This window comes from Martes martes (genome assembly GCF_963455335.1).
Source record: "Martes martes genome assembly, chromosome: 12".
NCBI lineage: Eukaryota > Metazoa > Chordata > Mammalia > Carnivora > Mustelidae > Martes > Martes martes.
Window position 1 is genome coordinate 95,182,165 of NC_137900.1, and position 27,717 is coordinate 95,209,881.

The 27,717-nt window shown below is 61.4% G+C and overlaps 2 protein-coding genes across 3 annotated transcripts in view; one reads left to right on the forward strand and one right to left on the reverse strand.

The window, feature by feature from the left end:
* REXO4 (REX4 homolog, 3'-5' exonuclease) lies at positions 1–9,417 on the forward strand. 2 transcript variants are annotated; one of them, XM_080820374.1, is made up of 8 exons: positions 1–390; positions 2,604–2,959; positions 4,287–4,424; positions 4,662–4,855; positions 6,034–6,122; positions 7,156–7,230; positions 7,682–7,810; positions 8,479–9,417. In XM_080820374.1, exons 1-8 carry the CDS (start codon positions 172–174, stop codon positions 8,608–8,610), a joined length of 1,332 nt encoding a protein of 443 aa, XP_080676500.1. In that variant the 5' UTR covers positions 1–171; the 3' UTR covers positions 8,611–9,417. The 2 variants fall into 2 exon arrangements, with proteins under 2 accessions (XP_080676500.1, XP_080676501.1); XM_080820375.1 differs by having other exon boundaries at positions 7,736–7,810.
* Positions 9,389–27,717, reverse strand: part of STKLD1 (serine/threonine kinase like domain containing 1) — a 20,035-nt gene continuing 1,706 nt past the window's right edge. The window contains exons 2-21 of the mRNA XM_080820261.1: positions 27,603–27,689; positions 24,696–24,740; positions 23,291–23,365; positions 22,111–22,212; positions 19,973–20,043; positions 19,057–19,172; positions 17,900–18,018; positions 17,278–17,438; positions 16,628–16,758; positions 15,278–15,361; positions 14,730–15,014; positions 14,305–14,565; positions 13,826–13,963; positions 13,358–13,498; positions 12,429–12,557; positions 11,651–11,779; positions 11,446–11,574; positions 10,128–10,268; positions 9,788–9,867; positions 9,389–9,655 (exon numbers count right to left, since the gene is read on the reverse strand). Coding sequence (XP_080676387.1) covers positions 9,587–9,655; positions 9,788–9,867; positions 10,128–10,268; positions 11,446–11,574; positions 11,651–11,779; positions 12,429–12,557; positions 13,358–13,498; positions 13,826–13,963; positions 14,305–14,565; positions 14,730–15,014; positions 15,278–15,361; positions 16,628–16,758; positions 17,278–17,438; positions 17,900–18,018; positions 19,057–19,172; positions 19,973–20,043; positions 22,111–22,212; positions 23,291–23,365; positions 24,696–24,740; positions 27,603–27,689 — 2,493 coding nt within the window. The 3' untranslated portion in view covers positions 9,389–9,586. The remainder of the gene's footprint in view (positions 9,656–9,787; positions 9,868–10,127; positions 10,269–11,445; positions 11,575–11,650; positions 11,780–12,428; positions 12,558–13,357; positions 13,499–13,825; positions 13,964–14,304; positions 14,566–14,729; positions 15,015–15,277; positions 15,362–16,627; positions 16,759–17,277; positions 17,439–17,899; positions 18,019–19,056; positions 19,173–19,972; positions 20,044–22,110; positions 22,213–23,290; positions 23,366–24,695; positions 24,741–27,602; positions 27,690–27,717) is intronic.

Sequence of the window (27,717 nt, forward strand, 5' to 3'; positions counted from 1 at the left end):
GGCGCGCGCGGGGTCGCTTCCGGGTGCGGGAGGCGGCTGTCCCCGGAGTGGGGGAATTGGGGGCCGGCCTGGGCCTGCGCTCGCAGGGCAGAGCTCGGCGCCGGGCACGGCTGCGGGGCTCCGGTCGCGCTCTAGCGTCGGGCCCCAGGGACCCCGGACGGCGGCGGCGTAATGGCCAAGGCGCTGATCCCCAGGCGCGCCCCGGGCGACCCCCCGGCCGAGCCGGGGCTTGGCCCGAAGCCCCCTCGGAGGAAGAGCAGGAAGAAGAGACTCTGGAAGAGCAAAGGGCGGGAAGCGGGCAGGACGCCGGGAGGCAGCCCCAGGGCCGTCGTGGCGCGGCCTCCGAAGGCGCCCGAGGACTTTTCCCGAAACTGGCGGGCGCTGCGGGAGGTAAGGGCGGCGGGCGGGGCCCGGCGGAGCCGCGCGGGCCGAGGCAGACCGGCCGACGGAGCCCGCGAGCCCCGGGACCTCGGCGGCGAGGGCTTCCGGGCAGCCCTTGACGGCGGCCGCCCCCGGTGCGCGGCCCCGGAGTGCGGACCGGCCGCCTCCTCTCTGTGCGTGTCTGTGTCCCCCCAGACCGACAGCCTGCGGGGCACCCGCTAGCGTCGCCGGCGGACGGACGGGGGAGGGGGCCCGGGAAGGGGAGGGAAGTGACCGGGGGTGCAGCCCGCGCGGCGGAACCGGCTCCCGCCCCGCAGTCCGCGCCCCGCAGTCCCCGCTCCGCAGTCCGCGCTCCGCAGTCCCCGCCCCGCAGTCCCCGCCCCGCAGTCCCCGCTCCGCAGTCCGCGCCCCGCAGTCCGCGCCCCGCAGTCCCCGCCCCGCAGTCCGCGCCCCGCAGTCCCCGCTCCGCAGTCCGCGCCCCGCAGTCCCCGCTCCGCAGTCCGCGCCCCGCAGTCCCCGCCCCGCAGTCCGCGCCCCGCAGTCCCCGCTCCGCAGTCCGCGCCCCGCAGTCCGCGCCCCGCAGTCCCCGCCCCGCAGTCCGCGCCCCGCAGTCCCCGCTCCGCAGTCCCCGCCCCGCAGTCCGCGCCCCGCAGTCCGCGCCCCGCAGTCCCCGCCCCGCAGTCCGCGCCCCGCAGTCCCCGCTCCGCAGTCCCCGCCCCGCAGTCCGCGCCCCGCAGTCCGCGCCCCGCAGTCCCCGCTCCGCAGTCCGCGCTCCGCAGTCCGCGCTCCGCAGTCCCCGCTCCGCACGCGGTGGTGCCGCGCGGCCACTGCGCCCGCGGACGTTCCTTTCTGCCCGTGCTGTTCCCTGGAGTTGCGCCGCGATTCTCGGGGCCCCTCGGAGTCCGCTGCTGTGGTCCTGGCTGTCTCCAAGGGAGGCAACGGGCTTTCGGGACCGGGCCCAGCGGCGCGCAGCTGGTAAAAACGTGGCAGACGCCGCGCAGAGCCCCATTCGGGCGCCAGTTTGTGCTCTTCAGGGTTTTCTGGACTCTGCTCCGGAGCCTCCGGGTGAGCAAGACGGACAACAGGGAGCAGCTGCTGGAGCCTCTCAGCACAGCGCGTGTCTTAGGATGACGGAGCCCCCCCCCCCCGCCCCCCGTCTCCAGGGACAGGACTGATGTGGTTCCTTTGGGAAACCCCAGGCTTCTGTACGATTTGTTGAGCTGTGACTCTCCCTCTTTCTCTTTTTCTCTTTCTCCCAAGAAAGTAAAGAAAGGTTAAGTGCGTGGGAAGGGTGGTTATTATGGGGGGAACCTTGTGTTTTCTCTGTGTCATACAAGGAACCAAATCCTTCCATCATTTTTTTTTTTTTTGCATTTAAACCATGTATATTTTTTCTTTTTTTTTTTTTAAACTGGTTTATAATGTATTATTTGCCCCAGGGGAACAGGTCTGTGAATCCCTAGTCTTACACACTTCACAGCACTCACCATAGCACATACACTCCCCGGTGTCCATCCCCCAGCCACCCTGTCCCTACCCAGATCTTAAACGTTGTGGGAACTGGTAAGTCAAAACCCAGTTCCTCATGTCTTGGCTCATGGCCACATAAGCAGGGTCTTCACTGTGGCTGAGAACAGCCAGGCTGGGACCAGAGCACCGGGTGAAGGTTGGGCTGGCAGAACACTGGAGAGCCGGTCTTGTAGGACAGAAGGATGGCCCCTGGCCACCCTTGAGCCTCCTCCACTGGGACAGACACTCTCCTTCCCTCTGAGACCCAGACAGCGGTAGCAAACCAAGAGATCTTGTGAAGGACGGGGGTTTCCACGCTGCAGCTCCTTGGCCTCATCTGTGGGAGAACCGTAAACAGGAAAACAGGTTGCTCATCGTGCCCTCGGGCTCCGGGTCAAGTAGTCCCTGCTCAGTGGTTCAGTAGGTACTTAAGATGGAAAACTCGGCTTGAAGTTTTGTAGGAATGAGAAAGCAGGTATCAAATCCTCATTGTAATCAGGTAAGCGGAGAAGCCATTTCACCACAACTGACTTCAGATGGGCGTGAGGAAGGGCTTTTCCTAGACCGTGTGAAAATGAGTGTCCACGATTCGGGTAGCAGACATACGTAGCTGTGACTGACGTGCACGTATACGTGTGTATACACGTGTTTTCCATCTTGTGCGTGGTTTCCAAATTTAGACGTGTCGTGTATCTTATTTTGGGTTCTATTAGCTTCTGAAACAAAAAACCCAGGCCCCGGAAAAGCCTCTTGCCTCTCAGACGGAGTCCAGAAAGCAGCCCAGGATTATTGCACAAAAGAGAAAAGCGATCCCAGATGCAGCACAGAGAAGTGAGTTGGGGATGGAGACCGCAGACCCAGAGGCCATCGCCGCCTCTGTTGCTTCAGGATCTCCAACGAACAGGAAGATGCCCGCACCTCCCACACAGGCCAGCGGAGCAGAGCACAGTGAGAAGGGAACCAGAAAGAGGACAAACGGCAACATTTCTCGAGAAGGAGGAGACCTCAAGCATCAGAAGCGGAAAGCTAAGGAGGTCACTTTGGCTTTGCCTCCGGCCCTGCCCACCGAGTGAGTACAGATGGCCCACCCAGTCCCCTCCGCCTCCCTGTGTGGCAGGCAGCCCCCTCGGCTCATCTCCAAGAACAGAGCCCCAGCACCTGCGGCCCGTCTCCTCCAGGAGGCCTCGGCTGGCGCCCCCCCTCCCCCCACCAGTGCACACCCTCCAGCACCTTACCCCCCCTTCTGCTTCCTGGCTTGTTACTTGTTTCCCTGGAGGCAGAGTGAGGGCAGGGTGTGTTTGATAACTGTTGTATCTCTAGGGCCTAGAGCAGAGCTTGGCCCTTGTTAACAGGCCTCCAGTAAAGATTTGTGGGATGAACACACGCCAGAGCCGGAAGGACCCAAGCCTGAGAGCAGTTCACGCGTCTCACAAGTCGGGTGTGCAGGGGCGAGCTCCTGACCCCCCGCCTCAGTGGGGTCATCTGTGGTGTCGGGCGGGGACGGGGAGGTTGTGAGATGCAGGGCCCTGGGTCAGCACCCGGTGGTTACTGAGCAGACCCAATGGGGGTCACTCACGCAGGGACGACCAGGAGCCAGTGGCTGCCTCTCAGTGGCTCGGCTGGAGGTGGCCTGTCTGTAAGGCAGGCTGGTGGTGAGTCGCCTGGGTTGCCGAAGGTTCCAGGAAAGATGGGTTGGACTGCCTGCCGTGTGTCCCTGTGCCAGGGACGCTCTCTGGAAACAGAGCAGGCATGACAGGGCCCTCCCGCCTGAGGCTGATGACAAGCAGAAGACACGGCCGGAATGAGACACTTTTAGGGATTCTGTGCGCGTGGTCACGGTAGGCCCCAGGACGGAGCAGCTCACGGAGCAGATGGCCAGGGGAGCGTGTCCACTCAGTGCAGTCGGGAAGAGATTTCTAAGGAAATGACACTCAGCTGAGCCCGAAAGACAGAATTCACCAGGCAGGAATGCGCACAGGCCTTGATGTGACGACACTAGAGGTCACTCCAGCTCAGTGTGGATGGGGAGTCAGTGTTTCCATTTCATGGTCCTGCCTTGGTGGTTCAGTGATAGAATTCTCACCTGCCATCTCGTGGTCCTTGCGTTTGTGTTTTCTAAATGTTTGATGATGAACCTACTACTTTCTCAATTTAGAAACAAGCATTGGTAGTCGTTAAACCTGGCTTGTACGTTTACAGGATAAACGTCCTTATGTTTCTGTGTTTATCTGTGGTTCTAAGTTGGGGATAAGGAACCGGTCTTGTAACGAAACAGGAAAGCGGTAGGACACGCTGGTCAGTCGACAGGAGCCGCGTACCACCCCCCACTCCCCCGCCCCCGCGCTGCACCAGCACCTCCACTGACCAGCGCGCAACCTGTCCTCTCTGCCCTTTAGAGAAGACATCTGGTTTGATGACGTGGACCCGGCGGATATTGAAGCGGCCCTGGGCCCCGAGGCAGCCAGGATAGCAAGAAAGCAGCCGGGGCAGAGCGCGAGCAGCATCACGCTGGTGAAGGAGCAGGCCTTTGGCGGGTGCGCGGGGCCAGGGCCGCGGGCGGCACTCGGCCCGAGAGGGTGCAGGTTTGGGAGGGGGCTCCGTCCCCGGCCCCTGGCTGAACCCTAGTTGAATTGGGTGGGCGCGCCCCATCCTGCGAGGAGCCTGAGCGGGGAGAGCTTATCCCGCGAGCAGTGGCCGTGGGCGGAGAGCTCTAGGTGCCCATGGCTGCGTCCCGCCGTGTTGGTTAAACTGGAACCTTTGGCTCCCTTCAGCCTGACTAGAGCCTTAGCCATGGACTGTGAGATGGTGGGCGTGGGCCCCAAGGGGGAAGAGAGCATCGCCGCCCGAGTGTCCATTGTGAACCAGTATGGGAAGTGTGTTTATGACAAGTACGTCAAGCCCACCCAGCCAGTGACGGACTACAGGACGGCGGTCAGCGGGATACGGCCGGAGAGCCTCAAGCAGGGTGGGTCCTCCCAGCCGATGAGCCCAGAGGAAGGGTAGTGCCTGGGTCCCTTCTCCCTTTTTCTTTTTCTTTTATTATTCTTTAAAGTAATCTCTATACCCAACACGGGGCTTGAACTCACAGCCCCGGGACTGAGTCACGCGCTCTACCGACTGAGCCGGCCAGGAGCTCCTCTCTTTCTTTCTCTTGTCCGCTTTCTGTTTGGAGTATCCACCACAGCCGGAGTCCCGACAGTCTTACCTCGCCTGGGGTGACTGTTGGCAGAGACCTCGCAGACACATTTGTGTCCCCACCTCTGTGTCACCCAGACAGGCTGACCCCATGCCACTGTGGGGTCGGGAGGAGATGCGGGACAGATGGTAGGGTCTCGTCTTTGTGAGGAGTTTGGGAAGCCATGGGAGGGTCCGAGCCGTGAGAGGCCTGGATCAGTTCTAGCAGCTGCCTTTTGGCTGTCTTGTTGAGAAGAGACTCTGGGCCCGTGAGGGTGGGAACAGGAAGAGGGAGCATGTGTTGCTGGTGACCTGGTGCGGGGGGCCCCAAACCCAGATGCATCCTGGAGGCGGAGTCTGTAGGCTTTTCTGGTGGATTTGTCCTGTGGGAGGAAGACCAGAAAGACCCCGTAGGAGGACTCCGAGGTTAGGGGCCTGGAGAGGTCCTGGAAGCTCTCGGGATCCAGGCCACACTGCTCCTTCCTGGCCCACTCGGGTCTCCTTTCTCTGCTTCTCGGGTTCCCTCTGCACACCCGACCCACAAGGGGTGCCCCGGCCTGGCCAGCCCCTCGGCTCTAGGCTCTGATAGCTCCCGCGCGGGGCGGGCTGCCCTGATCTAATTTCCTCGGTCGGGGGTGGGGCGGTGGGCAGGCAGAGTCACGGGGTGCAGGCCCGGTGAGGGCGGGGGTGCCCCCCGGGGCGTCTGCTGGGAGAGCCGGCCCCTCCGCCTCTGGGCCCCGGGGTCTGGAGCAGCCCTCCTTGCTGTCCGTGGTGGAGCACCGTTGTTTTTCTCTCCCGTCGCAAAGCACGCAGCCCGGGCCCGGTTCTCCCGAGGCGCCGCGCGAGCGTTCCCGTCGGGTGGCTGCGAATGCCGCAGAAGGCCCCCCTCACGGCCGCGGGGGGCTGGCGGTCGGGGCTCCCCGGCGCGGCACACGGCGCTGACGGCCGCGTCTTCGTTCTGCTTGTCAGGAGAAAGACTGGAAGTCATTCAGCGGGAAGTGGCCGACTTGCTGAAGGGCCGGATCCTGGTCGGACACGCACTGCATAATGACCTGAAGGTACGTCGGGCGGTGGCACCTCGGGGGGAATCACGGCGTCCGGCGTTCGGCCCCAGGGAGGGCCCCGGAAGCCAGTCTCCGGGCTCTTCCCGTGCCCTGGGAGGAGTGCCCGGCGTTTCCCGGCTCTCTAAAAGGCAGCTGAGGCACTGTGAGTTAGGTGACATGCCCGCTGCGTCCTCACGGCAAAGCGGGATGTCCCCCGGCCCCGGTGCCGGGCCCCCTGCCCAGCGCTCTAGCACATTCCACGTACGCAAAGCCAGGCGGCCGCCCCTGCAGCATCACCCGCTGGCCGGGGCCTGCTGCTCCTGTGAGGTCAGAGCCGCCGTCTGTGGGGAAGTGTCCCCTGCGGCCACCCCTCCATGGCCACCAGACTGTCTAGGGCTCCTCTTGTCTCCTCATGGAAGGCAAGCTCCAGGGGCCCCAGAGGCGGTGGCCTCTGCTTCTCGAGGGTCTCTGCTGTAGGTAGAACGGAGCCGCCTGTTCTGATGAGGGCACGGGGCAGGCAGAGTGGGAGACTGTCCTTCCGGGCGTGGGGCTTCTCAAATAGTGTTCCGTGGAACCCGGGAGTGCTCCGATGTTTGAGGCAACCCTGAGTGTCGGTCTGCATTGCCTTGTGAAAATTCTGAACTATTGAAGCAGACGGTGGGTCCTCCACCCAGTATGATGCGGGGCCATAAACCCTCAGTGGCCACCACCCTGCTGGTTCCTGCTCCCTCCCCACGCGGCCGGCTCTCTCCTGAGGTCCCGCGAGGAGCCGCTGCCATCCGCTACTGTCCTGACTTCCCGCACATGGGACGCCGGCTCACCACATGGGGACTCCGTGCTTGCGGGTCACGTGGTGGCTGTTGGTCCCCCGTTTCCCCGGCTTCAGGATTGCATCCTTAGTAACCGGGTTCTTACGGCCGAGTATCGTCTGTGGACAGCGCGATGCCGGTGTTCTCTCACTCGAGCGGGGTCTGTGTTAGGGATCCTCGTAGGAGGCGACTCGAGAGAAGGGGGTCCCACCGCCGTGACCATCACTCTCCTCTTCCAGGTGCTGTTTCTCGATCACCCCAAAAAGAAGATTCGGGACACTCAGAAATACAAACCGTTCAAGAGTCAGGTGAAGGTACGAGCAGGAAGCAGGGTGCTGCTGCTTGTGTCACGGTCGGCTCTGGTTCCTGAGAGCTTATCGTTAAAGGGGATCGGTCTGCGGTGTGGGGTTACTTTTTAACTCTTGAAAAGAAAGGTTAAAAGGAAAAGTAGAGATCTGAGCGCTGCGCTCAGAGGTCTCTGTGAGTGAGTGCGGGTTCTCCCCGCCCCAGTCTCTGTGCCGAGACCCCCAGCTTTGGGGAAGAAGCTGCCCGCGGACCTGCTGCCACGGAGGCCTGAGGCTGAAAGGCAGAGACGCAGGCTCCTTCCCGGCCCTCCTGTCCAGCCGACGGCGGGCTCACCAGCCCTGGGGGGCCCGGGCGCCTCGGGTGAAGGCACATTGAGGGGCCCTGGGTGGGGCTCAGGAGGTGACTGGCCCGACCCCTGGCCTGGTGCGGCACCCACCCCTCCACCCCTGGCGCCAGCAGAGCCTGGAGCGGCCTGCCCCCCAGCGTGCGGTGTGCTGTCCCCTCCCCCGGCAGAGTGGAAGGCCGTCTCTGAAGCTGCTTGCAGAGAGGCTCCTGGGCATCCGGGTGCAGCAGGCAGAGCACTGTTCGGTAAGTGTGTCCTGGGGTGACAGTCCTCAGGATTGGGGGCCATCCCTGACCTTGCAGCCAAGGTGCCCGGTCAGGGGCCTGGAGGACTTCTTTTTGGAAGGCCCCGGGTCTGTAAAACTGAGGAGACGGGTGGGCTCACAGGACGTTCACTACGTCCTGAGTGTTCACGTTTAGCTGCTAAACACTGAACACAAAAACTACCATTATTGCAGTCGTTTGGAGAAAAAAAACCCCACCTAGACTGAAGGCCTTTTAGGCTGATGCAGCCGAGGCTGGCTGGTCCCCTGGGCCTTGTGACAGGCTCCAGGGCTGGGGCCAAAGAGTGTGGGCGCCAGGCTGGCCTGTGGAACCAGGCCCCCACATCATGGTCTCGGTCCACCTCCCGCTCAGAGCCCGCCCTCCCGTCTGCGTGTCCGTGTGTCTGTGTTGCATCACAAGGCAGCGTGCCTGTCTGAGCCCCTCCTTGGGTTCCTTTCTTCTCCCGCAAGCGGGGCCCCGGAGTTTCCGAAGCCCGGCCAGGACCGAGTCCCTGAACCACTGCTTTGCTTGGCTTTTTCCTTTGCATGCCCAGTGTCTGGCGCTCGGGCTTGGCAGTTGGGGGATTGGGTGGCCCGTGGCTGTGCTTGTCACCTGTGGGGACAGTCACAGTGGTCTTCTGTATCCTCTAGATTCAGGATGCCCAGACAGCAATGAGACTGTATATCCTGGTGAAGAAGGAGTGGGAGAGTACAGCCCAGGACAGGCGCCCCACAGCCCCCGCCCCAGATGGTGGCAGCATCTCCGTCCCCAGGCGGTCGTGACCAAACATGGGACAACTCGGGCCTGTCCAGAGCGGCATCTCAGTCGAAACTCAGTCTCCGTCCTGGTGGCAGGGCTCACGGGCGTGCTGCTGAGAACTGCTGCGTCCCTCCGAGTTTGTGATCTGAGAGCAGGTGCCCCTCCCCGCACCCAGGGGGCCAGGCAGCGCGGGCAGGAGTGTCTGTCCCAGGCCCAGCCGGAGGTGGCAGGTGGGGACGGACGTGGAGGGGCACCTGGAGCTCTGGCAGGACAGGGGTGGGGGCCACCTGCACCACGCTGTCGCCACAGCGTGGTGGCAGCTTTGCTGGGCATCTGCCGTGTCCCGGGTGTGGGAAGTACCCGGTTGTCCATGGGGTTGTCAGCGCCTTCCTTGGCGGCCCACTCCTTCCTCTGCCTTGAGTCACGGAAAGAGCACTGGCCTCGCGGGCCTGGCCCCATCTCGGGGCTTAGCTGTGGCTGAGATTTTCTGAGGCCACTGTTCTCTGTCAGCCCCCGCCCCCACCCCATGTATACTCCCGCCAAGTTTAAGGGCAGGGCCCAGGGTGTGGTGGTGAGGGTCAGGTTGTCTGAGCTCGGCGACAGCGGTTGCTCCCAGAAGTCGGGGACTCTCCCCTTCTGAGGCGGACGTGCTGAGCCCCGGCTGTCGGGCTGGAGCCTCGTGTGGGTTTGGCCCAGGTGTGAGGACAGCCGGGAGCCGCGGGTTGCACTCAGTGCCCAAAGCGCCAGACTTGACCGAGCCGCCTGACTGCCGCCCGAGGAAGACCCAAGCCGGCAGAGGGTACTGGACACGAATACAGGTTTTTACTGGAGGCGGAGTTTCTGGAGGTTACTCTGTTGCCCTCGAGGACGGCCGCGCCCGGCCGCCGCACTGACCGGGCCAGCACCGGGGCCTGCGTGACGCCTGCTGAGCCACGCCCCCAGAGCACTGCCCCTGGGGGGCTGGGGGCAGCTGCCTCCTTAGGGCAGAGCCGACTGTCCTCACACGGAGCTGCGTGGCATGAGGGCCTCCAGCCTTAGGAACACCGTCTCTGCGTGTGAAACCAGCTCCTGGAAATAGAAGAGCCATCAAAAACCGTACTCACGGAGATTCGAGTCTGGGCCCCTGGACTCAGGGCCACCGGCATCTAACTGTAGAGGCGGGTAGGAGGCCTGGTTGGTGGGGCCCCCGTGGACACTCACTGGGCTGGAGGTAAAGCGCTCCTTGATCTCCTTGACCAGGGGCCGGATGCCACTGGACACCAGCTCTGGCAGGATCTCCTCTGTGGGCAGAGCGGGGGGTCCTGAGGTCAGCACGCAGCCAGCCTGATGGCCTACAGCCTCGGCGGGGGCGGGGGCACTCTGGGGAGGCCGGCAGGACAAGGCTGGGCCCATCCCCCCCAGGCTCTGCCCAGCCCACCCGCCTGCTGCCTCTCTGAGGCTTGGCATCGCCCACAGAGCCTAGTGAGCGCCCCTGTTGAACCACCAGGAAGTGGGATGGCTAGAGCTGGGAGTGGGCTGCCACTACGGTGAGGACCCTCACCGTAGGCAGCCAGGTGGGCCAGCAGCATGCAGATGTTCTCCACCACCTCGGGGTCGTCCTTGTAGAGCTGGTAGGTCTCATGGAGGAGGTCGAGGCTGCTGCCGCCCTCCTCCGGCACGACCACCTGCAGGGCCGCCAGCTCTGGGGGGAGGGGTGTGCACTCTATCCGGCTGCCTGTGCCTTGGTGTCCTCTAGCGAGTGGCATGACAGTGGTACCAAGTTTTCAGGGTCATTGAGAGAGTCCAGACACTTAGCATAGCAAGGACTTCAGCCACTGGCAGAGGCCAGCTTCCTGCCGCCCGGGGACAGCTGAAGTCCGTGTGTCCCCATGGTGGGACATGTACACCCCACCTCCCTCTCCCAGCAGAAGGCTCCTGTCCTCAGGGTGCTCTCAGCCTGGGGGCCCAGGAAGCACTAGAGCTCATGGCAGAGGGCACCTACAGGGTGGGCACGGTGGGGGGGACCCCAGCACTGCACACGTACACCCCCGGCTGGGCTAGACCCTGACTCGGGCTGGGGGCCTGTGTGAACGTTAACCCCTTGTACCCTCTGGAGCCTGGGGGACCTGACGCTCAGGGGGGACGACTTGAGTCTCCCGGCCAGTAGGTGGCAAAGCCCTTCTCCCAGACGCTGGCCCTGGGCTCTGACCACCTCCTCCATCCTGAGCCAGATCCCTTTTGTCTTCACGACCTCAGCCTCCCCTCCCGTCCCCCGAAGGTGGGCAGCTGATGCAGACCTGGGCTGGGGGAGACCCTGGAGTCCGGAGTGTCTAAACGGGAAGAAAGAGCCTGCCAGTAGTAAGGGTGGCCGTACTCCCTCGAGCCTGGACAGTTTCAGGCTCAGAAGCAGACAAAGGCCCAGCCGCCCCTGCGCTCGCAGCCCAGCCCACCCTGTGCGTCTGCCCTGGGACCAGATGTCGAAGGGGCTGAAGCTCCGCTCACACCCCAGCTGGCCGCCTTGTGCAGTCTGTAGCCCCAAGTGTCTGTGAAGGCTTGTGCCGTGAACCCATCGCGGTGCCAGGTGCTGCGCACTGAGCAACAGCAAACCATTCGTGTTAATGGAGCGGGGACGTGGCTCCTGGGGTGCTCTGAGAAGCTGAACCTGCTAGGGCCGCGTGTGCACACCCAGCATGTGTTTGAGCAGTGTAGTGTGCAGCCAAAACGGAAAGTCCGTGGCAACTTCTGGATGAAGGAACTGTACACTGTTCTCCCCCTTTCTTGAATCTGCTTCTGGGTTGGGTCTGCAGGCAGCTGGCAGACACGCCTTGCTGAGTGTTGCCCCCACCTCCTATGGTAGCCCCGTCCATGGCCAGGCTCACCGGACACCTTCGCAAGGCTGGCCAGCCCCCGGTAGGCGTTGTTCACGAGCAGGACTCTGTCCTGGCACAGCCGGATGCTTTGCAGGAACAGGGCCGCCACATCTTCAAACTGGTCCTCCTTGATGCAGCCTGCAGAGGGCCTGGTTGAGGCCTCGTGGCCTTGGGATGGGGTGGGGGGACACACTTCCCTGCCCGCGCTGCTCACCCAGCAAAGACAGCAGCCAGAGGACGGCACAGCCAGCTTCCGCCATCTCCGCATCCCCAGGGTAGGAGGTCAGCACCTCGATGAGGAGGACGGGGGCTTTCTCCAAAGGGGTCTTGTTCACAATGACAGCTGGAACCAGCACGGGAATGGCAGGGACACCTAGCCCTTGAGTGCCTGCTGTATACATCACCCCACACCCTCTGGCCCCCACCAGGGATGACAGGGCTGTCAGGGAGAGGGCTGCTAAGCGGGGGTTTGAGTTCAGGGACTCTGTCCACAACTGGTCTTGGGGGATGTTTCACTTTGGGTATGGACAGTGCCCTCTGGTTTCCCAGGCTCTCCGGGGCCGGGAGCTCTGTTTTCCTCAGAACGGACACCCGGATGGCCGGAGGGCCAAGACAGGGCCTGGAGAGGAAGCAGCACAGTCTGGGGGCCCTTCTCTGAATCTAGAGTGAGAGTAGGGAGCCAGAGCCAGGCCACCATTGGGGACCGCCCGGGGAAATCCCAGGATGTGCGGCAGGTAGAGGGGTTCCCACAGCAGGAGCCCCTGGAGTCCGTGAGGACCTGCCAGGTCAGGACAGAAGGTCCTGTCTCTGCTGGGGGCGGCCCCCCTCCCCGCCCCCTTCCCCCTCTGCTTCCAGGCTCAGAAGAGCCTTTTCATGGGCTCTGCTCCTGGAGTGTTTAAGGGGCAGGCCGTGGGGGCTGTCAGAGGAAATTAGGGAGCAGCAGGGATCGCCCACCACCACCAGCAGGAGAGTGGGAAGAGGGGCCCCCTCACCGTCCACCATCAGGGCCCAGAGCAGGTTCAGGCCATTGATGCAAATGTCCCTGTTGGTGGAGAAGGTACTCAGGTGCTCCAGGATGTGCTCAAACAGCCCAGCCTTCTGTAGCTTCTCTGAGGCTGATTCTGTGGGCAGACCCCAGAATTAGGGCCACGGAGAAGCCCCTCCTCCAGGAAGCCTTCCCTGAGTACCACCCCCTTTGTGGTCCTTGCCCACCACAGGCCCGTGCATCCTGCGTTTCTGGGCATCTCCTGGACCAGTCATACCCAGTGTGGGCCCCCGAAACAAGAGGACATGGTCCACCCCCTGGATCCCCGGTCCCAGTATTGCCCAGCCCGTGACTGGGCTGGGACCGGCTTCCTGGGTCCTCCTGAGGTGGGAGCAGAGATTGTCTTTCCTGGTGGGTGAGCCGATACCCAGTTTGCCTGATGGCTCTGATCTGCACCCGTCATCCATAGCACCCCTGCTCACTCCCAAAAGTGAGATCCAGTCAAGCAGGGCGAGGAGCAGAGTACAGGCAGCGCCCACTCTGGCCACAGGGGTCCAGGTGAGCGTCCTGGGGCTCGTGGGCCCAGCTGTCCACCAGGAAGCAGCATGCTGACCCGAGGAGGCAGGTGGGAGCGATGCAAGCTGTGTGTGGCCCCTGGTGCTCTGCAGCATCCCTAGTCCTGCCGCCCACTGCCCGCTTGGCTGGTGGCTGCAGGACCCCAGGTGCCCCACAAGGTGGAGGTGAATGAGGCAGAAGACGTGTGAAGCCCACGGTGGCACCTGGTTGATGTCCGCACGTTTGTGGAGGGAACAAGTGACAATCGAACGGAAGCTTCCCATCAAGAGACGGAAAAGGACAAGCACGTGGAACGGACCCAGTGAAGGCAGGGCAGCCCCCCCCCCCCCGGGCCGAGCAGGGAGGGCCGGGCACACCCACCCTGGCTGGCGATGATGGTGAGCAGGCTGTAGACCATGACCAGCAGCGGCTCTGACTCGGGGTGGGTCCACGTGCTGCTCAGCAGCACGGAGATGACGGAGCCGTCCCTCAGCACCTCGGCGGCCCGGTCCTGCACCAGCGCTGCTTGGGCCAAGGGAAGAGCCCGGGGTGACCTCCTGTACCCCGGGATCGTGGGCCGGGTAGCCTGCGGGGATGCCCCCTCCCTGGTTGGAGGTGGGTAGCGCCCCCACTTGGCGTAAAGAAAGACAAGATCAGCCTCGTTCCGGAGGAGGTCCCCGCAAGCGCTGGCTGCAGGATGGGGTGAAGGGTGGAAGGGGTGGGGACCTGCCCAGCTCACACGGCCGGTGAGTAAGCGGCCCTCCGCAGCCAGTGTTGGTTTCCAAGGCTTCGCCGGGGCCGGGACAAGGGGCCGGGGCCAGCATTTACCCTGTGTGGCTCAGCACCCACCTTGACCCAGGCTGCGCAGCACCAGCGAGCAGGCATACAGCTGTACATCAAGGATCCGCTCGTGGTGCTTCATGATGGCGACCAGCATCTCTACCAGCTCCGTCGGCCACGGCAGACCTGGCAGGGCCGGGCAGCAAGCTTGAGCCCCGACCCAGGAGCAGGGGGCAGGAAGGGCGTCTGGACCGGACTAGAGAGCCCGACGCTGCTGGGACTCTACAGGGCGTCACGCGTGGGCCCCTGGACGGGTGAGTAGGCGAGTGAGGAACATGATTCATGAGCACGGATGTGTCTGCCCTGGGCAGCCCCTACCCCAGAGGACCCCTGAGCCTATGCCAGCGGCCCCCCCGAGACAGAGTCCTCCCGTCGCTCTCTTACAGAGGAAGAAACACAGACAGACGGAACCGGTTGCTTTGGACCCAGCCTGACTCGAGTCTGCGGCCATAACTGCCCAAGTGTGGGTGCCTGTGGGTCTCACGGACTTTCGCTGTGGGGCGTGCGCGGAGTGAGAGGTGGTGGCAGGCAGCGGAGGGTCCGGTCCCCGTGGTGCCCCTTCTCTACACCATTATCGAAGGGACCGACAGCCCTGCATATCAGGCTCTCAGCGAGAACAAGCGTGCGGCCCACGAGACCCAGCGGAGCTGCCCCGCCTCCCAGCGAGGCTGCCTCCCTCAGCTCCTCCGGGGAGGCACAGTCTCCGCTCCCGTGGACTCTTCTGGCCACAGCCCAGCTCCAGAAGGGGTCTGGGGGCGGGACAAGGAAGAGGGAAAGGCGAGGGGCCAGTATGAAGTCTCCATTGCCTTAAGGGCCGGAACCAGGCCTCTGCCATCTCCAGGGCCACAGCCCCCAGAACAGACCTTGTGCGGAAGGGCAGGTGGACAGATGGTTGACGGGTGGGGGAACAAACGGACAGATGGAGGCCTGATGGACGGATGGATGAGCGAGCGAGTGTGCCACTCCGGCTGGTGAGGCGAGTTGAATGGAGGGATTTTATGAAACACTGTTTTGGCAAAACTTAAAAGGTACAAATACTCCTTGAGGGACGGTGCTGTCCCGGGTCGGGGGTCACTGGCGGCACCCGGGAAGGTGTGGCGGATCCGTCCCCCGAGCACCCAGGACTTCATCCCACAGCCACGCTCACGTGGCACACGGGCCCCGCGCCGGGCTCTTCGGTCCCGTGCTGTCCACAGTGCTGGACGATCAGCAGCCACACAGCGAGCCCCCGTGGGCACCGTGGAAGAGAAAGGACCCCCACCAAGAACCCGTGAGGGCCGATCACTCCACACCAACTGCCACCGCATCCCCTGCCCTTCTGCTGGGCAGAAGGGGTGACACGGGAAGGATTCCAAGCAGGGGGAGCACAAGCGGGCCTCGGAGGTGTTAGGGGAGCCCAGACCCCCTCCCAGAGGCCTGGGCCGCAGGGTGAGCAGGGAGAGGCGGCGCATGGGGGTCTACCTAGCTGATCTGCAGGCATTCTTACAAGCCTCTTCATGGCTTGGAGCTGGACTTCAGGTCTGCTGGAGTAGCTCTGCATGACCTCTGCGGGGGAGAGGACAGCGTGGGGAGGAGCCTCCCGAGGGCCGGTCGCCCAGGGCCCAGGGTGGAGGCCCGCGCTGCTCACGGGTCACACTTGGCCATGAGGTGGCGCTCTTCTCACCCCCCTTCGCGGGCCGCGCCGCTGATCAGAGTCAGCCCCGGCCTTGGGGAAGGGCCTCCCTGCACAGCTCTTTGCCTTTGGTTCATAAGGAATGACCCCAGTGTCCACAGTGAGCCGCGGTGTGCAGCCACACACACTGGGGACCCCTTCCTCATCCCGTGGCTGACTCAGAAACCCCTTGGAGCGGCCCACCAACAGGCCCTGTGCTGCTCAGAGAGGGCGACTCACTCCAGGCCGCTGAGCCAGTGGGGGATGGGCTTCCGTGGGACCCAGCTGCCTGCCCACAAAGCCCCCCGACCCGGCCGTGAGATGCAAGGAGACAGAAGTTAGGGCCTCATGAGCATCCCCTCCCCAGAAGTGGGGGCAGAGGCGGCAGGTGGGGGGAGTTGTCCCCCGTCACCAGCAACCCGTGCAGGGAGCCACAGAGGGAGAGGACGGAGTGAGCAGATCACCCAGAACAGAGGGACAGGCGAGTGGAGCCAACCTGGAACCTGAAGGTGGCCTCTAGGCGCACGGTTCACCCAAGACCTTGGGGAGGCGATTGTGCCATCCCTGTGCTGGGAGCCGCAAGGCGCCCCCCACCAGGAGCGCACGGTGGAAACGAGGTGCTGAGTGGTGAGTGAGCTCCGGGCCAGCTCTAATGAGGCCTGCCCGTGTACCTCAGCAGACAGAGCCCCTACAGGGACACGCCTGCCGGTCCAGGGCCACGGCCATGCCCCTGCCCACGCCCAGCACCGTTCCGGGCGCATAGAAACCACACAGGAAAGGCTGCCGAGTGGGGCAGCCGATCTGGGCACAGGGGTCACCGTGTGCCATGGTGTGGAAGCAGTCGGGGGGCTCCAGGGGTTGTGACAGCGGGGGGCTGCTCAGCAGGAGGGGAAGGGAAACAGGTCCAGCATTAAGGTGAACTCTGGGACAGGTGACAAAAGCGAGGGAGGGTCTCTGAGCGGGTGGTGCCCTGAGCAATGCGGAAGCTGGGGTGGGATGGAGGGGAGAGCCCCGAAGTCTTCTAGGCCCCTGGCCAAGGGTCAGAGCAGCCCAGCAGTCCAGGGGACTATGTGGCAGCGGAGGAGGGGGAGGCCCTGACCGCCCTCCCCGTCCCAGAGCTGAGACGACAGCTCCCTCGCCCTCTGAGTCCCCACCATCACCTAAAATGCTGGCAATGTTACTTTCCAGCAGCAGGTCAGTGACGAAGGGAGGGACCACCTGCTGGTGCAGGGCCAGAGCGACACTGGAGGACTGGAAGTTGTTGCTCACGAAGGTGATGTGGATCACATCCCTGGAGAGGAGGGGAGACGGCCGCTGGGCTCTCCTGCGCACCCCGAGGCCAGGCAGGCAGAAGCCCAACCTCCACCCTCCTGTTTGTAGCCCCTCTCCTGCCCGTGCCAGCACACCCAGCAGGTGCGGGAGCACGGTGAGGAGGGGGGGCTGTTCCTCCATAAAATACACTGAACAATCAGATTTGACAACTACATTGATACAAAGGTGCCTAGAACCCAGGCCAGATTCGCTGTCCTACGTTCCTTTCTTCCTTCTCATTGGGGAGATCAACTACAATTAGAACATGTTCCAGGTCCCCAGGGCCCTGCCTCCGCCCAAGGGAGAGGCCAGCTCTGTGGGCTCCAGGGCTCAGAGGTGTGCTTGCCGCTACTGCCCTTTGGGACGGACCAGCTTGGGAAAGCCCAGTGGGCCACGGAGGGGTCAGCGCATTTCACCAAGTGGCAATGCATGCGGGACAGTGGACAGATGGCGGGAGACACGTGGCAAGGTTAAATACAACCACAGCCCCCAGGGTCACCTGATTGTCACTCGCTCTGAGGGCTCGATCTGCAGCATTAAAGGCAGCAGAGAACGGAAGGTTCCCACATTGGGGATCTTCTTCTCCAGGGTCTGCAGGACGCCCCACAGCCTGTCCGGGTCACTCCGGAGGGACTTTCGCAGATGCATGGCTTCTGTTCTCTGAGGGGACAGTACTGCTCTGTGGGCCCGACCCAGACGGTGCCCCGGGGCAAGCTGGCAAGAGGGCCAGAGGTGGGAAGACTTGGGACGAGAGCCTGCACGGCCGCCTGGGGTCCCGAGGTGCGTTCAGGCCCGCCAGGGTTGTTTCCTCGGCTTGCACCCCACCGTGGGCCAGCAGGGGCACGTGAACTCGCTTGTCTCCTCCATAAGGAGGCAGGGAGCCCCCCATGCGGGTTAGCCATGGGGTGGTATATCTCAGTCATCATCCCCAACGTGCCAGGGCCCCGAAGGCCAAGGGCGGGGGCGCCCCACGCAGTCCCGCGGAGGTGCGGAGCAAGGCAGGAGGCTGCAGTTCGGGGGAAGGTGTCCCTTTCGAGCCAAGGTGGGCGGGGCCGGCTCTCTGGGGACGTGGGGTGCGGGGCTCGGGGCGCGATGGAGGGGGCAGCCGGAAGGCAACTCACGTTTATGAAGGAGCAGCTGACCATGTCCAGAATGATGCAGCCCAGGGACCAGACGTCGGACTTCGGGCTGAAGGAGAAGTTGAGGGCTTCAGGGGCCATCCAGGACTTCTGGAAAGGGTCTGTTGACAGGAGAAGGTGTCAGATGCAGGAGGCCTGTGCTCCCTGGGGGCTCAGAAGGGAAGGGGTGGTGGGGAGGGACGATCGAGGGGGGAAAGGAAGAGGGCCCTGGTCTTCAGCCCATGAGGCTGCCCACCTGGGCACGTGCCCAGCCAGGCCAGCCCCGGTGAGCACACTCACGTCTTCATGCCCAATAGGGCCGCAGACGTGGTTCGAAAGAGGCATGTGCCAAGAAGGCTGAAACTTCGCCCTCTTTAAACACCTTGCTCCTCTGAAGGTCAGAACCTGGGGGCAGAATTCTGGTTGCCCCACCCTCGTTTCTAAACCTGAACCCCAGACAAGGAGCCAAAAGAGCAGGGTCGCTGGTCTGTTGCTTCCTGACCGTGGGCAGCCCTCCCTCTCCGGACCTTCATTCCCCCCAAGACGGTACAGTGGGGGGGCTCCGAGGACCCCTGCCACCCACACCTCCGGCAGATCTACCCACTCACCCGTCCACCCGCCTGTCCGCCCATCCACGCGTTTATCCTCTGTGCATGCAGGACTCTGAAATTCTCAACTATGGCTACTCTCTCCACCCAGGACAGCGGGTATAGGCCTGAAGTCCAGCTCCCTTGGCCCCGCTCTGTTTTCAAGGGAGGGAGAAGCCATCTCCCCTTCCTCCCCAAGTCTGCTATCGCCTCAGTGATTTATAGGACTCAGGAAAGTAGTCCGGCTCTCGTGGGTGCATGGCATCCACTAGCCCCCCATCTCCTTCCTTGAAGGTTAACGTTTTCCAGGTGTCTTTTGGACTCTGATTCCATGCACCAACCCCTGCCCTGGGCTTGCTGGTGACAACCCAGGCAAGGGGGTCTCTTTGGAGCCCACATAAGTCCGCGGGGGTCTGTGGGGACCTTCTGAGAAAGGAGAGGTTTGATGTTGCCTTGTTCCAGCCCCGGCCGCTGCCCTCTGGACTCCAGGAGCGACCCCACCCAGGTGCATGGCCTCTCCCCCACCCCACCCCCAGCTGCTGCTGTCCCGCAGCCTGGGAGGCCCCTGGCCACCTTCCTCCGCGCGGATGTTCCACTTGGGTTTGTCTGTCATCAGCGCGTGGGAGCTCAGGTCCTGTAACTTGCAACGGTTGCTGCTGACGAGGGCTATGTTGGAGGGCTTCAGGTTCCTGAAACCAAGAGGGGGGACCGTCCTCTGGGGGCCTGCCTGCCTTCCCACCCACTGCCTGCAGGCCACGTGCCCCTCGTGGGGGGGGGCAGCGCACCCTGGACCGCGTGCCCTGCTCCCCGCCCCACCCAGCTCTGCCCTCCTCTCCCCAAATGCCCCCTTTGCGGCCCGCTTTTAAAATAGTGTTTCCTGCAGAAATAAAATATACTCAGTTATTTTAAACCCCGAAACAAGCAGCTCCAAGTAGGAAAACTCCAGTCCTTCTGCCGTTTCTCTGCTCACATCTGTTCCCCTCCTTCCAGATCTCAGCTATGCGTTTGTTTTGGGGACTGGTTTTCAACCATTTTGTAACGTTCGGTGCCGTGAACGCGAAATCGTGGGCATTTTCTTTGTACACGGGGTCCACATGGGTTTTTCTCTCCTTTAGATCTGGTACTGAGCCAGTCTGCAGCCATCGCCAGCCCCTGGAGACTGTGGACGCTGGAGTCCTGCCGCGGGCGGGTCTAAGGCTCAGCCCCGGGACAGAGCAGCCTAACCTCCTGCTTCCCGGCGCTGTTATCTGGCTGCTCACCCTGCACTTTAGAACGGACCGGCCCGGTCACGTCCACTCCCGATGCTGGGTGAATCAGTGCGGGTGACGTGGAGGGGGTAGCAGTCCCCGGAAGCCCGGGAGGGGCTCTGGAAAGGTGCCCGAGCTTCTCCGGCGCTGCGCCGCGCCGCGCCTCGCTCCCAGGTCCCGGGCAGGGCGCCTGAGGGGACTCTGTGCCCTTTGTCCCGCAGCAGCCCGGCCCCCACGGTCACCTGTGGATGATGTCCAGCCGGTGCAGATACTCCAGAGCGTCCAGAACCTGGCCCAGCATGTTCTGCATCCACTGGGGAAAGAGAGAGAGAGAGACGCGGGGGTTGGGGGAGGGGGACTCCCGGCAGCAGCTGGCCGAGGCAGGTCAGCCACCCCGAGGAGCCGCCAGCGGGATCATGGAAAGTTCTTGCTTCTTCAGGTGGGCCCCAAACTGCTGAAGCGCTCAGAGCCAGCGCAAAAGAGTTCTGCCTCGGGTCCCTTTCAGGCTCACGTGCGCGGGGCTCTCCCAACGGGGCGTGCCCTCCCTTCCAGACCCCACACTCCTGTAGCCGCACTGGAGATACCCCCACCCGGGCCCCACCCCTTGTGGGTATCAGAGATAGCAAAGCCTTTATTGCCTACATTGGGGCTGGCCTTGCCATGTCATTAGAAGGAAAAGAGCTCTGACAAAGAACGTTCTGGAAACACCGTGTGTCGGAGGCGAGATTCGGCTAGTTTCCAGGGCAGTGATTTCCAAACCAGGTTCCGAGGAACCCTAGATTCTACCAAGGGTGTCAGAGACGGGCCAAGGGAACGGAACCCCGGGCTCCTTCCCACGCCACCTGCCACCCGTCCTCCCGTGCCCCTTGGTCAGAGAAGCTTCACCTTCCTTGCTGGGTTTCTGAGAACATCCTGTGGTTGAAAGCGTTCCACCACCAACGGAAACGTTGAAACCCACCCCAGAGCCTACCCCTGAGGTCCACATTGGGAGAGGAGCGGCGTGGCCCTCAAGGAGCCCTCAGGGGCGAGATGGTGCCCGGTGGCCCACCGAGCAGAGGGGTGCTCAGAGCAAAAGCAGGCACAATTCACTCAGGGTGGATCATAGGCTTAATGTGAAACCAAAAACGACCTAGCTCGAGAAACAAGGAGAAATATCTTCATGACCTTGGAGGACAGGCTCTCACACAGGCTCAAAGGTGCTAACGATAAAAGGAGCATTGATAAACTCACTTCATTACAGTTAAGAACTTCTGGGGGCACCCAGGTGGCTCAGTCAGTTAAGTGTCTGGCCCTGGCTAGGGTCAGGATCCCCGGGTCCTGCGATCGAGTCCCGCATCTGGCTCTCTGCTCAGTGGGGAGTCTGCGTGTCCCTCTCCCTCTCCCCATCCCCCCCAACTTGTGCACACACTCTCTCTAATAAATAAAATCTTAAAAAAAAAAAAAAGAACTTCTGTTCATCAAAAGACACAGACAGAGAAGACAGACACTCTGGATGCCCACATCCGCAATATGTAAAGAACACCTACAGATCAATAAGAAAAGACAGACAACCCCAGTGTTTAAATGGACAGAAGACTTGAACAGGCACAAAATCCAAGTAGCTAAAAAGCACTCCCTGTGGTTACTCATAATAACTCAAATTAAATGCAATTTTCAATTAAAATGAAAAAGACTGAAGTGTTGGCCAGGAAGTAGGCACTCGGAAGGCTAACCCCTTGTGCTGGGAGTAACCCCAAGTCAACCAAGCCATCCTGGATGTTGGCTCATCGACTGGAACTGCTCCACAACCCAACAACTACACGCCCAGGGCTTCGTCCAGAGAAGGTGACTGATCAGGGCCACGAGTGAGCACGCCCAGCAGTGTTCATGGCAACAGCCCCAACCTGGAAACACCTTGCAGGCCCACAGCGCTAGGCTGCGCACAGACTGAGGTGACCACACGACGGGGCAGCGCCCAGCCGCGCTGGGGACGATTTCCTCATCCGCTCACATGAGAAACCAGACAGAGCGGCGACGTGCCATTACGAGCGTGAGTCCGTTACTGGAGACTTCAGGGCGGGCAGAAGGGTCTCTGGAGACAAAAGTCCAACCGCGGGCAGGGCCAGGCACTTCTGGAGCTCCAGAAGGTTCTGCATCTCGATCGGGGGCAGGGGTTATACGAGTGTCTGCCTGTGTACAGTGACCTGAGCTGTGCACTGAGCACTTGTGCACACCACACCACGCAAACCCCTCCACACGTAAATGTAAGAAACAACCTGGCCAGTAGCATCTGCCCTCCCCTCTGCCCCTCTGCCCCTCTGCCCCATGACTGAGCCTGTGGCATCACAAGGTCCCGTAGCAAATGGTCCCCAGGCCTGGCGTCCCGTAGAGTCTGTCTTACTTCAGAGTCGATGACTGTCTTTGTCTCCCTCTTCTTCTCAATGATCTTCTGGAAGCTTCCCTCGTTATACTCCATCACCAGGCAGAGGAACAGAGAGGAGATCTGATGGGGACATGAGGTCTTAGCCAAATGCCACAGTCTTGATCCCCAAAGCCCAGGCCTGGGCGTCTCGGAGAGGTTCCTTGCCCCGGGGCCTGCCTCCTCTGGGGCCACCGTGCACGGCGGCTGCGGGAGCGTGGTCAGCGGCGGGGGACTCACGGGCGGCTCCTGCTCACGCCTCCAGCCTCACCGACCCCCCCCTCCCCCTCCACCCCAGCTCCAACTGCACGAAGCTCCTCTGACTTTTCAGAAGGCGGCTCAGGCCTTCTGGCCGAGGCGCTCACAGAGGCCTGTGCCTGGAACCGCCGCTTCCCAGGGTGACCCTCTATTCTTCGGGGCTTAGCTTTGGTCTGCTTCCTCCTGCCGAGGAGCCTGCCCGGAGTGGGGTTCCCGCGGACCAGGTCAGGGGCCTCAGCTCAGCGCTCTCAGAGGCCCCTGCTGTCCTTCCACAGTCCAGTGTCCCCTTAGCTTTTCTGTGTTTCCTCGAGAGTGTTACGGGGTGCTCAGAAACTATTCAGGGTGCACACAGTCACGGCCCCCCCCAAGGCTGTTCTCAGGCCCCAGCTGGACAGGGGGCACGTGTATGAGGGGACCCTCCGCTCCTGCTCAAACCTGTGGTTGTCCACCCCAGACGAGGACCCTAATGTGGACGTCCAGTTATGGTCTGACCCTAGCCGGGAAGCCTAGTGGCCTCCCTCCACCTCCGGGCCCTCCGCCCCACCCCTGCTCGCCCTCCCCCTCCCCCTCAGTCTCATCTGGAATAATTGGCAAGATTCTGGATCGCTGTAAAGAAAAGAAGTCCTATAACCTCTGGGCTAAAGTGCGGGGCTCGGGGGCTTACAGGGCCCTGATCTGAACCCTGCTTGGCTGTGGTTTTGTTTGTTTCATGTTTTCTTCCCCCTCAGCTGTTACCGGCCCCCCGCAGGGCCCCCCAGTAAGTGCTGAGTCAGGGTGGCCACATTTAGAGTCCCTGCCATCGTGGCTCCGGGGGTTATAATGGCGTTGGGTGCTCTGAGCTCAGTCCACTTGCCCCTGGAGCCACCGAACGGCCGCTGAGCCAGAAGGTGTCCCTCGCACCCACCTCACCGTTCCATGTGATGAAGAGCTCCCGGTAGCTGGAGATGTGAGTGTGCTGGAGCTTCAGCAGCGGCATCAGCTGCGGGGACAAGAGCGGAGCCGGTGGAGACATTCGAGAAATCCTGCTTCTCAGCTCGCGCTTGTGTGTCACGGACCCCCCCACAGACACAGCCTCCAGCTCCGAGTAGGGCTGGGGAGCGGGCGCCCGGGGCGGGCTGCGGCCTGGTGCCGCAGAGCCAGACAGCCTGCTGGGGGCCCGTCTCTCCAGCATGTGCTGCTGGCTGTGCTGTGTGACCGAGGAGAGGCTCCTCAACGTCTCTGAGCCTCAGGCCTCATCTGAAAACGGCAGTGACGGCGGTATCTGCCTCACGGGGCATCAGGGGGGCTAAGGGGAGCTGGTGCAGGCAAAGTGTCTGTTGCAGAGGAAAGAGAAAGAAGCCCCGTCAGGGGCAGCTGGAGCAGGTGGTGGCCAAAGGGAAGTGGGACACGGTCACACGTGCACCCGGCTCGCCTCCTGGGTGGCGCACACTCAAAGCCCCAGGGCCCCGCGCCCGGCTGACGGTGCTTGAAGGGCCCACCCAGGGGGCTGCAGCAGTGGTCGCCGCGGCCACCAGGGCCAGGCAGACGGCTGCGGGCGGTGGCAGGCTGGGCGCGAGAGCAGGTCACCTCGTGGGCTGGGGAAGGGAACAGGGAGGTGCACAGCTGTGATGCGGTGACCCGTGGGAGGGTCTCCCACAGCCTCCGCTTTACCAGCACGTGCCCGGCCCCTTGACTGTGCAGCGTTCACACTGTGGACCGGACAGCTGTTTGCCGGCAGAGCTCGGGAGCCGGGGGTTCCAGAAAGAAGGCAAACAAGCAACCATTAACTAGGAGGGACACGTTTGGTTCATGGGACATTCAAGAGAAACAAAGAAAGACTGCTCAGAGCCTTTGTCCAGCAGATCCAAGTGCACATGCTGTCACTGCTGTTATTATAAATCAGGATGTTCTTGGTGGTGGTGACTGGCTGGCTGAAGGAACGGAAAAGAGTGTGCATTTTCTTTGTTAGATGATAGTTCTGTAGTTCCCACGTTTTCTACTATAACTAATATTTTTATAATTGAAGGAACGATATTTTAAAAGATGGTTCTTGATAGACTAGCCCTGGGCCCTAGGGAACACTAAAACCTTATCTTCTTGGAGAACATATATTCTAAGTTGTCTGTGCCTGATTCAGAAATGAATGTTTTGGGCACAGACTCTCTTCGTGACCTGGGGTTTCTGGCTTCACAACACGGGGCAAGATCTGGTTCTGGCCTCCCTCCACGCCTCCATCGAGGCTTCTAGCCGGTCATTCCACAGGAGAGGACAGAACAGTCTCTGTGTGCTCTGCATCATGTCCTCTCGAGAGGGAGCCCCCCGAAAATTACCTCCTCCAGGGCCTCATTGGCCTGATGCTCATCGATACATTCCACCTGTAGGAGTACAAGAGCACTAACTCAGTAAATGTGTAGTCAGCCCATCACCACCACCATCACCACCATCATCACCACCATCACCAGCATCGCCACCATCATCACCACCACCATTACCACCATCACCGCTATCATTACCACCATCACCACTATCACCACCACCACTATCATCACCACCATCACCACCACCATCACATCACCCACCCACCACCATCACCACCACCATCACCATTACCATCAACACCACCATCATCACCACCATCACCACCATCACCACCATCACCACCACCATCACCATCAACACCACCACCATCACCACCATCACCATCAACACCACCATCATCACCACCATCACCACCATCACCACCATCGCCACCATCACCACCATCATCACCACCATCACCACCATCGCCACCATCGCCACCATCACCACCACCATCACCATCAACACCATCAACACCACCACCATTGCCACCATCATCACCACTATCACCACCATTGCCACCATCACCATCAACACATCACCATAATCACCACCATCATCACCATCACCACCATCATCGTCATCTCCATCATCACCACCATAAACATCATCCACATCACCATCAACATCACCATCATCATCAATCACCATCACCACCTTCACCACTTCACCACTTCACCACTTCATCACTATCAACATCATTGCCATCATCACCATCATCACCACCATCATTACCACCATCACCACCACCATTATCACCATCAACATGATCAACATCACCATCGTCATCAATCACCATCACCACTTTCAGCACTATCACATAATTGCCATCATCACCGGCACCATCACGATCACCATCATCATCTCATCATCATCATCTTCACCATCACCATCATCACCATCAACATCACCACCATCATCACTACCATCACCACCATCATTATTCACAGGGGTGCCAGGCTTCTACCATATGGCACTAGATGAGGCCTGGATGTGTTCCTAAGTCAGGGATCCCAAAATACTCAGCAATGAGAACATCTTTGCTCCCATTGCAAGGATAAGTTTAGGATAGTGTGATACAAACTCTTACCAATTATTAGAGGATCCATTCTCACCATCTTGAAAGCAGGGGAGAAAATAATGTGTTGCCGCTAGAGCCAAACAACTCTGCTCTGGTTGGCAAAGTATCGACCTCACCACTTCATTCCTTACCTGAATTGGGAAGACTGTCGCTGTCACTGAATGTGGGGCAGTGGGGGAATGCATGGGGAGGGAAAGGGGGATCAGTGGGAAGGGCAGCAGCAAGCTTCAAGTCTCCAACATACTTGGTGGCAAAGATGGCAGGTGCATATTATCACCGCATCCAACACCAGACCCTCACCCAGGGCTCCTCCTCCTAAGGCTTCCAAATGATGAACCCTTGTAATTGGGGGTGATCGTAGATGAAAATGCAGACAGTGGCTTATTCCCAGATCTTTACAGACCCCAGATACAGCAGCAGAGTGAGCCTGTCCGTCTTCTGTTCCTCCTGCGCCAGAACTCATGCGTTTAGGTGAATTTGGCCGAAACACACCGAAAGCCTACAAAACGTCCCATCTTTTGACCTAGAAGCCTCACCCCTAGGAATTTATCCCAAGGATACCATGGATCCTCAAAAAAGTTGTTTATCAGAGTTGTTTACACAGAGTGAAAAATCAAGAATAGGCCAAATGCCTACGGTACACAAGGGGATGACTGGGTCAGTTCCGGCACACGGAGCAGTGGGGTCACGTGGCCGCCAGAGCCAAGAGAGGAGGAAGCCATGTCTGTGGCATGAGATGGGGTTTCTAAGAGACGAAGTGGGAAAAGGTACATTAGCCCTCTCCGCGGCATTCTTGTCAAAACAAAGTTTATACGTGCTTAGGGAAAAGACCAGAAGGAGACACAAAGCCCTACCTGCACCCCACCCCCATTTTTTGAAAAAAGAAAGACTGACTGGCTTTTTAAAAAGCTCCTCGATTGCCCAGAAGGCAGTGGGCTCCGGCCTCACTGGTCCACGAGACAATGGGGCGCGGCGCCACCGCCAGCCCGCAGTGGGGCGGGAGGAAGGCAAGGACTCCGGGCCCAGCCTCCTCGGCCGAAGGCTGCTGAGCGGCTCCACAGACAGGAGGCCCGGCTGAACAAGTGGTGGCCCTGGCAGCTGACGCCCGCGACGCTCCTCCATGTGCACGGTCAACCCCAGTGCCACGGTATCCCCGCCACCACCGTGCGCCACAGGAGGGTGCCAGGGACGCTTGCGGCGCAGCTCTCTTCTCCTACAACTTCTGTTCCGCTGAACCACCTTGACTTGGACACACAAAGCGCTCGCCCCCTGCAGCTCCGTACCCCACCCTGCCATGCCAGCCCTGGTGAGGACGTGGTGGAAAGGCCCATTGAGGTCTTGCCCTCAGCCTTGTGTGACCTTGGGCCAGCCCCTGCCCCCTCCTCCTCCACCCCAGCCCTGGCTCCCCTTGGTAAAAAGGTAGCTTGAATTCAAATGCTCTTGGGAGCTATGTGCCATTGGCCAGTGTGCAGCCTCCCCGAGCCTCCCTATCCTCGGCTGTAGAGGGGCCCCCAGTTCCTGCTTTGCAGGGTTGGCGGGAGGCTGAATGGGATGAGCCTGGCATGAAACACCTGCTGAAGAAATGGTGGGGCGGTTTGCAGACGCTCTCCAGGTGAGAGCGTCAGGTGCCCCGGGAAAGCCAAGGAACCTCAGGCCGCCCCCAAGGCTACTCTCGCCGGGATCTGCCTCTGTGACCGCTGGCAGAGAGGAACCAGCTGTCGCATCGGGAGGCCCCTCTCCAACACGGGGATGATGAGCGGATGTCTGGGGGAACCCATGCCCAGGAGCCACCTCTTACCTGCTTTATCACGTGCTTGACTTTGTTTTCTCTTTCCTCCACCACCAGGTTCACTCCCAAGGCCCCAGGACTCATCTGGCCCAAAATCTACCAGCAAGAGGAAGAGAAGCGTTCA

Coding starts and splice junctions, on each gene's coding strand:
- REXO4 (XM_080820374.1), top strand. CDS start 172: ATGGCCAAGGCGCTGATCCCCAGGCGCGCCCCGGGCGACCCCCCGGCC. Junction 6,123..7,155: donor CACTGCATAATGACCTGAAG/GTACGTCGGGCG, acceptor CTCCTCTTCCAG/GTGCTGTTTCTCGATCACCC. Junction 7,231..7,681: donor CGTTCAAGAGTCAGGTGAAG/GTACGAGCAGGA, acceptor TGGCGCCAGCAG/AGCCTGGAGCGGCCTGCCCC.